The sequence below is a fragment of the Geotrypetes seraphini genome, chromosome 8 (genome assembly GCF_902459505.1).
Source record: "Geotrypetes seraphini chromosome 8, aGeoSer1.1, whole genome shotgun sequence".
In the NCBI taxonomy this organism is placed as follows: Eukaryota; Metazoa; Chordata; class Amphibia; order Gymnophiona; family Dermophiidae; genus Geotrypetes; species Geotrypetes seraphini.
The window spans coordinates 20,773,897-20,786,697 of record NC_047091.1 but is presented as its reverse complement, the minus strand read 5'-3'; the positions used below and the strand labels follow the sequence as shown (position 1 = coordinate 20,786,697).

Sequence of the window (12,801 nt, the reverse complement as noted above, 5' to 3'; positions counted from 1 at the left end):
TCCCAACCCTGTCCTGGAGGACCACCAGCCAGTCGGGTTTTCGAGTTAGCCCTAATGAATATGCATGAGAGAGATTTGCATATAGTGGAGGTGACAGGCATGCAAATCTGCCTCATGCATATTCATTAGGGCTAGCCTGAAAACCTGACTGACTGGTGGTCCTGCAGGACAGGGTTGGGAACCACTGCATTAGACTACACTCCAGGGAAGTGCTGGAGGCAAACACGGGATAGAAGTTCTAGAAACCCTAGGATAAGCACAGACGATCTTTAGTTGTGGGGGAGTGAGGTAGGGGCTGCCAATTGATAAAGTAGCCTCTCGTAGTGGTTAGAGCAGGAGGCCAAGAACTAGGGTTGCCATATTTTCCTTTTTGTGTCTCGGTACCTATTAGGTCTTCTTCTGGTGGCATAACATTTTTTTAAACACTGACTGTCACCAGTTAAGTTAGCCTTGGATACTCAATGCCAGGCCATGTCCAGGCACAGGCAATAAATATCTAGCTGTCACGGGACATGTGTTGGCCACTAGAATTTATGTGGGTCCTGGCTAAAAATCAGCTAAGATCCACATAAGAGAATGTGACAGATTCAAGGGTTTTCCCTCTCCAGACTGCAGTTATTCTACTGGGCAGCAGAGGGCGTTAAGCAACTAGGAGAAAAGTACAGGTCCCAGAATGCCCTGACCTTTGCAGATCAATGTGAGTCAGAGAGGTGGGACTCAGGAAGGAGTATTTCTGCCCAGATTTTAACCAAGGGAGAGGTGGTCCCAAGGGATATCAAGAAACTTGAAACGATGTCAGAGGGAGAGCAAATTCATGATGCTGCTTGCGGGCACTGCAGTGAACCTCACAAAAAAAGTTCCAGGTACACATCTCACCTGAGCATAAGACCCCTTCTATTGTATGGTGAGCCCTTCAAAACCCACCCCAAACCCACTAAACCCAACTATACACCAATAGCCCTGCAGGTGACACCACAGTGGGACTAGGATGGGTTTGGAAGACTCACAAATTCCATCGTAAGTATCGTTGTTAGCATAGGACATGGGCCTGGGTCCCCATCTCTATGGCTGACTAAAACCCCCTCTAGGCTACTCCAGGGACCTGTTTGCTGCTCTGTTAGTGAAGGAGTCTGGGACTGGTTTTCCTAAGTGTTGAACTAAGTTTTCTCTTTAATAAAATGCTGAATTAGGTTTAGCTGCAGACCTAACTTATCTGATGTTCAAGCCTGCCTGCACTGGGTGTTTTAGCTTGGGCATTTTGGCTTCTTATGGCTATCTCAGCATAAACGACTGAAAGACTGCAGGGCTTAGATAAGTGACCTGCTAATGACCTGCTAGTGTGAGCTTAGCACCAATGATTGTTAAGAAAAGTAACACGTGAAAAGTTTTTTTCTAGAATTCAGTTGTATAGCCAGAAGAATGTATAAATATTTCTGTAACTTCCTGTTTTCGGGACTTCTGAAGCCAGCTTGGAGCTCAGGAGTCTCATATGTATGCTAATAAACATCTGTGCTTTCTTCAAGTCTCTAAGTTTTGTGGCTTCCCATTGTGACCTTTCATTAGGACTGGCCAGAACATCTGAAGCTCTCAGATAGGCAGGAATATACTGTTTCATTCACATCTTTGGGTGAGGTTACTAGATTATACTCTAGTGAAATCCAGACCCCCCCCCAGTCCCGTCAAGTTCCACCCCCACCCCGTCTGCTCTCGTCAGGCAGGAGGAAATCTACACATGCGCGGATTTCCTCCTGCCCGACGCGATTTAGGGGAGGCTTTGTTCTGGGTTTTGAAAAGCCATCCGGACCCCTCAAAAGGAGGACTTGTCCAGGGAAATGCGGACTTCTGGTAGCCCTATCTTTGAGAGGTGGGAGGGTGTCGGTGACCACTGGTGGAGTGGTCATCTGATCAGTTTGGGAACCTTTTTTGGCACTAATTCATTATTCAAATAGGTCTAGCTAGCCCCAGCCGTCTAAATTGTGCCCTAGACTTCTTCTTAAATCCACGTCATGAGCTTGCCCTAGTGCCGCCCACATCACACCTTTATCAAGCCCTCTTGAGATTTAGACCAGCTGCAGATGTACAGCATAGATATCCGTCTAGAACAATGTTCTTCAACCGCCGGCCCGTGGACCGGTGCCGGTCCGCAGAAATTTTCTGCCGGTCTACAGGGTCAGCACGTTCATCGAGCCCAAGACAGCGTTCTCCAGCTGCCGGTCCACGGTGCGATCAACGCAGTGTCTTCGGGCCAGCTTCCTGAGTGCTGCAGTGCACAAAGCCATGGGAAAAGGCTCCTAAGTTCGTCCTGCGCCTGAACCGGAAGCCTTCTCTCTGACGTCGCAACAACAGAGGGAAGGCTTCCAGATGAGGCACGGGACACGCGCGAGGAGCTGCTGCCCACAGGTTTGTGCAATACAGCACTCAGGGAGCCGGCCCGAAGACACTGCGTTGATCGCACCATGGACTGGCCCGAAGATAACACCGGGGGGCAGGCCAAAAGGCAAGGCACAGCATGGAGGGAGAGAGACAACAACGGCAGGGGGAATGCTTTTGTTTTTTTTATTTAGTGATTGATTTGTCTGTTCAGGAAGAAATGCATTTGTTTCTTTTCCTCTGGGGTTGTACTGCTTACATAAGAACATAAGCAATGCCTCTGCTGGGTCAAACCTGAGGTCCATCGTGCCCAGCAGCCCGCTCACGCGGCAGCCCAACAGGTCCAGGACCTGTGCAGTGATCCTCTATTTATACCCTTCTATCTCCCTTTCCAGCAGGAAATTGTCCAATCCTTTCTTAAACCCCAATACCGTACTCTGCCCTATTACGTCCTCTGGTAGCGCATTCCAGGTGTCCACCACACGTTGGGTAAAGAAGAACTTCCTAGCATTTGTTTTGATTCTGTCTCCTTTCAACTTTTCTGAATGCCCTTTTGTTCTTATATTTTTTGAAAGTTTGAAGAATCTGTCCCTCTCCACTCTCTCTATGCCCTTCATGATCTTATAAGTCTCTATCATATCCCTAAGTCTCCTCTTCTCCAGGGAAAAGAGACCCAGTTTCTCCAATCTCTTAGCGTATGAAAGGTTTTCCATCCCTTTTATCAGACTTGTCGCTCTCCTCTGAACCCTCTCGAGTAACGCCATATCCTTCTTAAGGTACGGCGACCAATATTGGACGCAGTATTCCAGATGTGGGCGCACCATCGCCCGATACAGCGGCTGGATAACTTCTTTCGTCCTGGTTGTAATACCCTTCTTGATTATACATAGCATTCTATTCGCTTTCTTAGCGGCCGCTGCGCACTGTGCCGTCGGCTTCATTGTCATGTCCACCATTACCCCCAAGTCCCTTTCTTGAGTACTCTCGTTCACTAACATCCTTCCCATTGTATAGTTGTACCTCGGGTTTCTGCTTCCCAGATGCAATACTTTACATTTCTCAATGTTGAACTTCATCTGCCATCTCGTTGCCCATTCTCCTAGTTTGCTCAAGTCCCTTTGCAATTCTTCGCAGTCCTCTTTAGTCCGAGCTCCACTAAATAGTTTGGTGTCGTCCGCAGAGTCTTACATCTTAGGGTTTGTGTGTAAATATTAGTACTTTTAGTTTTTGGTCCTGCATTTGCATGGGGTTATCTGTGTTCTGGTAGGAATGAATGTTGAAAAGCATACAATGTACTTTGTGTATTTTAATTTTGTGGTTAACCATTATGTGTTGTTAATACGATTATATTGTGTGTGTATATATGAAAAATGAATGGAAAAAATGATGTTACAATTAGTACTATTATGGGGGCGGGGTCTGGGGGCGAAGATTGGGTGGAGATGGGCACGACTTAGCCCACTGTTCTTCAACCGGTGCTGACCACAAAATAATTATTTTATTTCCGCCGGTCCATAGGTGTCAAAAGGTTGAAGAACACTGGTCTAGAACACAGGTTTCAAAAGTAGCAAATTGGAAGGGTTTGGCAAGAAAAACATCCATGTGTCCCTTCATGCAACTTTTTGGAAGTATTTCTTTTTTTTGAAAATGAGCCCCATATCCTAGAAAAGAAATGAAATAAAGAAAATCAGTGAAGAGGACACACAAAAAAAAGGGACTAAATTTGTTCCGTCAATCTAACAGCTGGAAACAAAGAAAAACTACATTTCCCAGCATCCCCGACTGTCAGTGTTGGCAAAAAAAATTGAAAACTGTACAGGAAGAGAGGAAACGTCCGGGACCAGAAGGTATTGGAAAATGCTCCCCCAGATTCTTCCCTAGAGGTGCAGGATCTTTTTTAATGGGCTAGAAATGAGGGTGCACCCTTTGCTCTGTACCCTGATAGATGTTAAGGGCTTTTGTAGGGGTGAATTTCCTGGTGCCATTGCACTAGTGCTGCTTAGATGAACTCCTGCTTGGTATCATGGTCAGTTCGGTGCCGAGATCTCTGTAGCCAGAGTGGCTCCTCTCATGTTTCAGGGAACATCAGAAGGGAAGGCAGAAAACCAGGGGATGTGTTTTTGTAGCCGAGTCAGGAAGTAAAGGAATGAGATGGTGCCTGGAATCAGTCTGCTTCTGCAGATGTGTGAAATCTGCACAATGCACTCTGAAAACTGGGGCAAGCATTAATTAGCTTGGCATGGATTTTCTCGCTCCTTACGATGCCCGTTTGCACCTGGCCAGTGTCTTGGGATCTCTGCTAAGGTTGTAGTAACGTGCTCCATCAAGTCCCTGGTCTTTGATCACAAGGTAGCCTCAAACTGCCCACCAGGTGGCACCAGCTCCCCAAGGATTGTTCACCCTCGAAAAGAGAAGGCTGCAAGGGGACATGATAGAGACTTTCAAAATACTAAAAGATTTCGACAAAATTGAGCAAGAAACTTCGTTATTCACATTGTCAAATGTGACTCGGACAAGGGGTCATGGACTGAAACTGAGGGGCAACAGGCCGAAGACAAATATCAGGAAGTTCTTTTTCACACAGCGAGTGGTGGACGCTTGGAATGCTCTCCCGGAGGAGGTTGTGTCAGAGACCATCATTCCAGGTTTCAAGGACAAGTTAGATGCACACCTTCTTGCAAAACACATTGAGGGATATGGTTAAACAAGGTCTTCAGCAGGGAACACATAGATTGGCCTCCGCGTGTGCGGGTCGCCGGACTGGATGGACCTGGGGTCTGATCCGGTGAAGGCATTTCTTAAGTTCTTATGTTCTTAACTTTGTAACTATACAGTGAGGTGGAGAGAGGAATGGGATCCTACAGAATAAGACTTATAAAGAAACCCTTATTCTGGGAACCAATAATAGGCCTGCCCAAAGCAGTGTACATTATTTTAAAATTGTTATTAATAAAATAAAATCTAAAACATTTTTTTAACATAACCATTGCACTACATAATAGGGCGTTAATATTTAAATCACTAAAGGAGTCGATGCCAGTTGCTGATTGTATGGATGGGAAATTTTAATTTTGAGGGCTTTGGAAAGTGTAAATTCTGGCTGTTGAAGTCACTAAAAGATCAAAATTTATGGCCTTAAAATGGGAGGGGGTCTGGAGCAGGATGGAGGCGGCACGAAGCAGTTTTTACAGAGAAAGGGGCATTTTTGAATATGCATCCAGGGCCGACTTTGGATGTTTCCCTCAAAGCATTGAAAATTTGGGGGCGGGGAAACATCCATTTTCGAAACCGCTAGACTTTAAATATTTTTTTGGGAAAATGAAGTATTTAGACGTTTTGGTCGTTGGGATGTACAACTTTTTGGGCCATTTTCAAATACATAAAGGGCCATGTTCAAAACAACCAAATCAACCATAGAAGAACCGTGGGAGGGACCAGCATCTTAATGGGCAGTGAGGCACTTTAAAGAGCACTGCTGTGAACTTCACACAAAGGGTGCCAGGTACATATTTCACCAGAACCCCCTTATAGCATATGGTGAGCTCTCCAGAACTCCCCCAAAACCTACTATACTCACCTGTCTACCACCCCAATTGCCCTTAAGGCAGCAGGTAGCAACTATATGACAGTACAGTAGGTTTCGGGTGGGTTTTGGTGGGCTCCTATGTGTCCTGGATATCCGTCCTGAGCTTTAAAGAGAAAAGATTTCAGGTCTGATTTACATCTGGCATAGAATCCAGGAGACAGAGTTCTCTTGTGCCTTGTTGATACAATACAATTCCCTTAGCAAGTGATTTCTGCATCTCCAACATGAAGGCTCACGCACACTCTCTCTTTTCAAGCTGCCAAATTGAATGGTTGGTTCGGAAAAATTATGTCAGGATCCTCTTCTTATCTTGATTTTAGAAAATTATTGAAGACCCAACTATTTGAAAAATTTGTATCCTAACTGGTTTTCTCATTTAATAATTTTATGCTTCTGTTATGTAATGTATTACCTTTTAAATTGCATTTTTACTATTTGTTGTAAATTGTCTAGAACCATTTTTGGTTAGATGATATATAAAAAATAAAATTATTATTATTAAACGGAGCAAATGTTTTTCGTGCCACATTATAATTGAAATGATAAAATTGCAAAACCAACAAATGATTAAATTTGAGCATTATTTAAAGCGCTTTAAGCTATGGATGGGTAACGGTAACAACGGTGAAACGAACCCCCTCCTTTAGAAAGTCGTGCTAGCATTTTTAGTGCCGGCCGCCGTGGTAACAGCTCGGACGCTCATGCTTTATTATATATGTAAACTTGTAACCCGTTCTGAGCTCTCCCGGGAAGACGGAATATAAAACCAAATGATTAGATAAATCTACCCATTCCACTTACATTGTTTTACTTTGTATCTCTGTAGTTTACAGCGGGTCGTCGGAGGTTAAAGGATCCAGGATGCATTTCTGGAAACTCATGGTGGTTCTTCTCTTTCTGAATGCTGTGGTGTCCTCTGGACAGGAATACCCTTTCAAGGATCCCTCACTACCCTGGAATGACAGAGTTAATGATCTGCTTAACAGACTGACCCTGGAAGAAATGGTGCTACAGGTAAGCGGCTGCCTCCTTGCCCCCTCCCTGCCAGCTTAAATCTGCCATCATTTTTTTTTAAACGATATTTATTTCACAGCAGAAACAGCAACAAAGAAAAGCTTAAATAACATTTCTAGCAAATCAGACAAAAAAATACGGGATAATTGATCCTGTTTCCAAGTTTCCACTAACCATGGAAGAACCGCTAAGCCATAGAAGTCGCAAGATTGTTGGCGGTATATAAGAATAAAGTTGTTATTATTATTATTATTATTATTATGTCAAAAATTGTTTTGGGGTAATGCGGAAATTATGACAACTTCACAAATATTTTCTTCAAGAGAAATTTAGACCTCATATAGTCCAATCACTTGTGTCAAGCAAATTAGATTATTGTGATATAGTGTTTCTGCGAAACTTGCAAAGAAATCCAACGCCATCGTTTAGCTACAGATGTCAGGGAAAAATAATATTTATGTTCTGCGGAAAGCTGTCTCTCCTCATAATAATGAAATAACCTAGCTCTGGTGTATCACAAAGCAAGCCACTGCTCTTTTATCCAAGCCCCAATAAAAGGAACAGTTAATAAATAAAGTTATTACATTCACAGATGGCCAGAGGAGGTGCAGGAAAGAATGGGCCCACTCCTCCCATTCAGCGGCTAGGTATAAAACCCTATGCCTGGAACACGGAGTGTCTGAGGGGAGACGTAAGTGCCCCAGGATGGGCAACATCATTCCCACAAGCTGTTGGGTTGGCAGCTTCTTTCAGGTACCGTACCGTGTCTTCTGTATTCTTGTTCGGGATTCATGGCCAGCTCTTATCAATGAGTGGCCCGCTTTTTCATCCGTAAGTTTTGGCCCTGCGGTAAATCTCTGCATAAACTGTCTTTGGGCCTACCACAGTGACCTGTAGGCTGGAACAGTTTTCAGCCTCGTGGCTGAGTCTCATCCAGCAATGGCCTTTATTCTCATTTGGGAGTTATGCCAGTGGAAATGAGCATGAGGGGCATTTTGTCTGTTTGTGGCATTGGTTCACTGTTTGATTAGAGCTCTGCAGAGGGCTTCTAATATTCTAATCATATTAAACAAAACAAAACCCAGGATCCTGAGCTTGATGGGTCTTTGTCCCAGTATGGCAATTCATATGTATTTATATAAGTCAAGTCAAGGACAATCAAGCCATTGTGACATCACTGATGAGGTTGGTTCTAAGGCATTATGACATCACAATCTGAGCTCTAGAATGTTGCTACTCTCTAGGCTTCTGCCAGGTACTTGGGACCTGGGTTGGCCACTGTTGGAAACAGGATCCTGGGCTTGATGGACCTTTGGTCTGTCCCAGGACGTCCTCTTATGTTCTTATGTGAGCCAATTAAAGGACAAGCAAGTCATTATGACATCACCGATGAGTTTGGCTCTTAGGCATTGGAGAAATGAGGCATTATGACATCACAATCTCAGCTCTGGAATGTTGCTACTCTTTGGGTTTCTGTCAGGTACTTGGGACCTGGGTTGGCCACTGTTGGAAACAGGATAATGGGCTTGATGGACCTTTGGTTTGTCCCAGTATGGCAGTTCTTATTTTCTTATGTTATCCTTGGTTGCAGACTCCATGATTAAACTAGCATTTCTCTCCTTTTCCTTGTAATGTTCGGCCTGTCCCAGTTTTCGCTCTTTCTCTTGCAGTACTGACCTCATCTATCATGTTGCTAATGCCACAGCAACAGAAGTCCGAGCAAAACACAACTACTTTACATCCATCGGAATCTACAGTGACCACACTGGACTTAGCTGCTTCAGCCCTGTCGTAAACATCATGAGACATCCGCTCTGGGGGAGGAACCAGGTAGTTCCTATAGATAAGGACCTGGAGGTCTCGGTCTAGTGACATTTGAATGTCCAAATGTCTCAAGAACTTCTCTCTGCTTTCTTGTAAGGAGACCTATGGTGAAGATCCTTTCTTGAGTGGATCTCTTGCGACAGCCTTTGTAAAGGGACTGCAGGGAGATCACCCTCGATACATCAAAGCAAACGCTGGCTGCAAACATTTTGATGTCCACGGTGGTCCCGAGAATATACCTGTGTCCAGATTCAGCTTCGATGCCAAGGTAAGAGCTGAGCAACCACAGGGGACTTCTAAAGAGTTTATGGAGAGAAAGAAAATGGGAGACAGAGACTAAACCATAAGTCCTCAACCTTAGGGTAGGTTAGCTCAAAATAATGGCTTTTCTCATGCTCTGATGAATCCTTGAACTCTCCTAGATAGTCATAATAAAGCATTATCCCTGTATTTTTGCTTTACAATTAGGGATGATTCATAAGAGAGATTTTTCAGCGCAAGTTGAATCTGGATGGCATCTTGTTTCTTTTGAAGACCTTGAGTAAATGATTGTTTATTAGGTTCATTTTAAAACTTTCGATGGTGCCCGATCATACTGAACATATCAGGCCTACTGTACTTGTGCCTGCAGGTTGAGGAGAGAGATTGGAGAATGACCTTTCTTCCACAGTTCCAGGCCTGCGTCCAAGCTGGGACCTACAGTATAATGTGCAGCTACAACAGGTAGGGAGGGACAGAACGCCTCAGGGAATGATCCCATGTTCCACCGTATTCCAAAGACGAGATTCCAGATTTCACGTGAGAACAAAAGCCAAAACCTAGCTGCAGCCAGTGCTGGGTGGAAAAGGAGCGACAGAGCTAGCTACTGTCACTTAGCACTTGGGACTTAGATTCAGGGGCAACATCATATCATTGTTTTCATAGGCTAGCAGGATGGTCACCACGGAGCCATAATTAGGAAAAACATAGCCCATCCGCACTTGGCCTTTGTGGCCTGGTTAGCAGATGTCTGAGAAAGTCTTACTACATTGCCAAGGGAAATGTGGGTATGTTGGTATGACATTACGTTATCTTTCATTGTATCATGCTGTGGAGATCAGTTGTAAAGTTAAGTGATCAAATAAGTATAATTCTTTTCCGATAGTAAGAAGCTTCTTAGCTTCTTACGGTCCATTGGCTGGGAATCTGCACTGCGGGGTGATGTAATTCTGTCTCTGTGTTAGGGTGAATGGCATTCCAGCCTGTGCGAACAAGAAGCTGCTGACGGACATTCTACGAAAAGAGTGGGGTTTCACGGGCTACGTGGTGAGCGATGAGGGCGCGATAGAATTCATCATGGAGATGCACCAGTATACCAAGAGTTTCCTGGAAACAGCCATTGGTTAGTATGACAGCCAGAGGAATGCAGTAGAGGACAGAAAGTGACCTTGCATGGTCTGCGTTGTACCTATGATTAGCAGCAGAAGCACTTGGGGAGTGTGGCGCAGTGGTTAAAGCTACAGCCTCAGCACCCTGAGGTTGTGGGTTTAAATCCCACCCTGCTCCCTTGTGACCCTGAGCAAGTCACTTAATCCCCCCCCATTGCCCCAGGTACATTAGATAGATTGTGAGCCCACCTGGACAGACATGGAAAAATGCTTGGGTACCTGAATAAACTCATGTAAACCATTCTGAGCTCCCCTGGGAGAATGGTATAGATTAGAAAATTGAACATATAAATAGTGTGAAGAGTTTCAGCCTCTGATAACCAGAGCTGGTATTGTGACATCATAATGCCTCATTCCACCAATAAGAGCCAACCTCATCAGTGATGTCACAATGGCTGGATTGTCCTTTACTTGGCTCACTTTTACTGCATTTTGATTTCTAGACTGGTGCAGTGGTTTAAAGTTACAGCCTCAGGACTCTGGGGATGTGGGTTCAAACCCTTGCTGCTCCTTGTGACCCTGGGCAAGTCACTTAATCCCCCCCATTGCCCCAGGCGTATATTAGATAGATTGTGAGCTGGCGAGGACGGACAGGGAAAAATGCTTGAGTACCTGAATAAACTCATATAAACCGGTATAGAAAATTGAATCAATCAATTATGCGGTCGTGACCCTGTTTTTTTCTCACCAGCCTCAGTATCTGCCGGATGCAACCTTGAACTGGCCATTTCTATAACGGATAATGTCTTCATGAAAATCCAGGAAGCTGTAGCAAAAGGAAACCTCAGTGTGCAGGTAACCGGGAATCCCCTACTTGGTAGCACCAGCCCCCCTCATTTCATGATATTCATACCGAAACTCGTAGTATGCTCCCGGCATATTTCCATGGGACACGGTTGGCTTTAGAACTCAATATGCCAGATCTATTTTTAGAGATGGCAAAACACTGCTTGCACTTTTACACGACCTCCTGGTGACATTCCAGAGGTGGTCTAGTTTTAGACCATTTCTTTGAGCAATCGTTTTGACATGATTGCTCGCATTGCTTGACGTCAGTTCCCCTGATCCATCCTGAAGATCCCCAGGGTTCCTTTCTCGTGGAAATTGCTCGGTTTTCCTCTCTACGTTCAGGTGCTGCGGTGCCAGATGTTGTTCCAACAACATGGAATAGAGAAACTAGTTTCTGCTGAGCTGAGGGTTCGTGTGGGGAGATGCAAGGCAGGAGGAAACGGCTTGACCCCAGGACAGGCAGTGACAAAGAATCGGAAACAGTCAGTCCGAGAAGGGTCTGCTGTAAACGAGACTTACCCGCCTCTTTTACTAAGGTGCGCTAGCGTTTTTAGCACCCGCAGGATATTACTGCACGCTACGTGGCTAGAACTAACGCCAGCTCAATGCTGGCGCTAGCGTCTAGCCCACGGGGCAGTGTAGCGCGTGCTATTCCGGGCGTTATTGCCCTAACGCAGCTTCGTAAAAGAAGGCCTTAATGGATGGAGGGTATTGGAAGTCTCGTTTAAAGCAGACCCTTCTTCGACTGACTGTTTCTGATTATTTTTCCGGCATCTCAAGGACCCCTGAGGAAGGCCGTAGAAAGCCGAAACACGGCCCGTGTAGGGTCTGCTCATCGTTTTTGCAGTGCTATTATTAAATTTGTTGGAAATAGCTTTTGTGATATATTTGATTTGTTTTATACACCAATAAACTTTGCGGGTTTAACTCTTGGAAGCCCAGAAAGCGGTTCCACCTCTCTTCTCTTTTACCTGGTCTTTTTTTTTTTGGTACCAAAGTCCATTCCTGTGGCGGGTAGGACTGTCTCTGTGACATAGACCCACCCCACAGTATCGTTCGTTATTTTAACACCAGGATACCCAGGGGAGGAAAATATAGGAGAACATTTATTTATTTAAAACATTTCTATCTCTCACTATCTAAAGATTATGGCAAGTAGCAGTAATATTAAAAATGCTTCACATACAAAAATCATGAAATAATAAACTCAGTTTTGTAATTTCAAGTGACAACAATCGAGGTAATACAACTCAATTAAAATAATCAAACAACAGTATTTCCCGGTATTGAAAAGTAGGAAAATATGATTTTAATTGTTTTAAACTAAAATCTTTTAAGAAAGCTAGATTTACGCCAGAAGATGTACTATGTTTGTCTTTAGCGGAAAATGATCTTCCAAAACTGAGGCCAGCCGGACCTGGAAGCCAGAGACATTATTCAGTTTGTTTTGGGTGTTGATCCTATTCTGTCTGTAATTGTAGCTGGTGAAGGAGAGAGTGAAACCACTGTTCTACACACGAATGCGCCTGGGGGAGTTTGACCCACCCGACATGAATCCGTACAACGCCTACGACCAAAGCCTGGTACAGAGTGAGGAACACCAGAAGCTCTCCTTGAAGGCCGCCATTAAGAGCTTTGTCCTACTGAAAAATCTCGAAAACATTCTGCCCTTCAGCCTTGGAAATGTCACTGGCAAAAGGATTGCAGTAAGGCTTCCCGGTCTCCTAGTCATGTTGCCATCTGGTGTGGGGCTCTAATTGCATAACAAGGAACTGGCTGCGAGACTGCCAT

General features: G+C 44.6%; 1 protein-coding gene across 5 annotated transcripts in view; it reads left to right on the top strand.

Moving 5' to 3' along the window:
- Positions 1 to 12,801, top strand: part of LOC117365777 (probable beta-D-xylosidase 5) — a 42,228-nt gene that overhangs the window by 17,280 nt on the left and 12,147 nt on the right. For 2 of the 5 annotated variants that reach the window (XM_033956591.1, XM_033956592.1), the window contains exons 2-9: positions 6,783 to 6,970; positions 7,563 to 7,723; positions 8,641 to 8,800; positions 8,892 to 9,062; positions 9,426 to 9,517; positions 10,018 to 10,175; positions 10,913 to 11,016; positions 12,492 to 12,716. In XM_033956591.1, the coding sequence (XP_033812482.1) occupies positions 6,818 to 6,970; positions 7,563 to 7,723; positions 8,641 to 8,800; positions 8,892 to 9,062; positions 9,426 to 9,517; positions 10,018 to 10,175; positions 10,913 to 11,016; positions 12,492 to 12,716 (1,224 nt within the window). In that variant the 5' untranslated portion in view covers positions 6,783 to 6,817. Of the gene's footprint in view, positions 1 to 720; positions 864 to 4,173; positions 4,254 to 6,782; positions 6,971 to 7,562; positions 7,724 to 8,640; positions 8,801 to 8,891; positions 9,063 to 9,425; positions 9,518 to 10,017; positions 10,176 to 10,912; positions 11,017 to 12,491; positions 12,717 to 12,801 lie in introns of those variants that run through there. The other 3 variants (XM_033956587.1, XM_033956589.1, XM_033956590.1) reach the window with 3 other exon arrangements.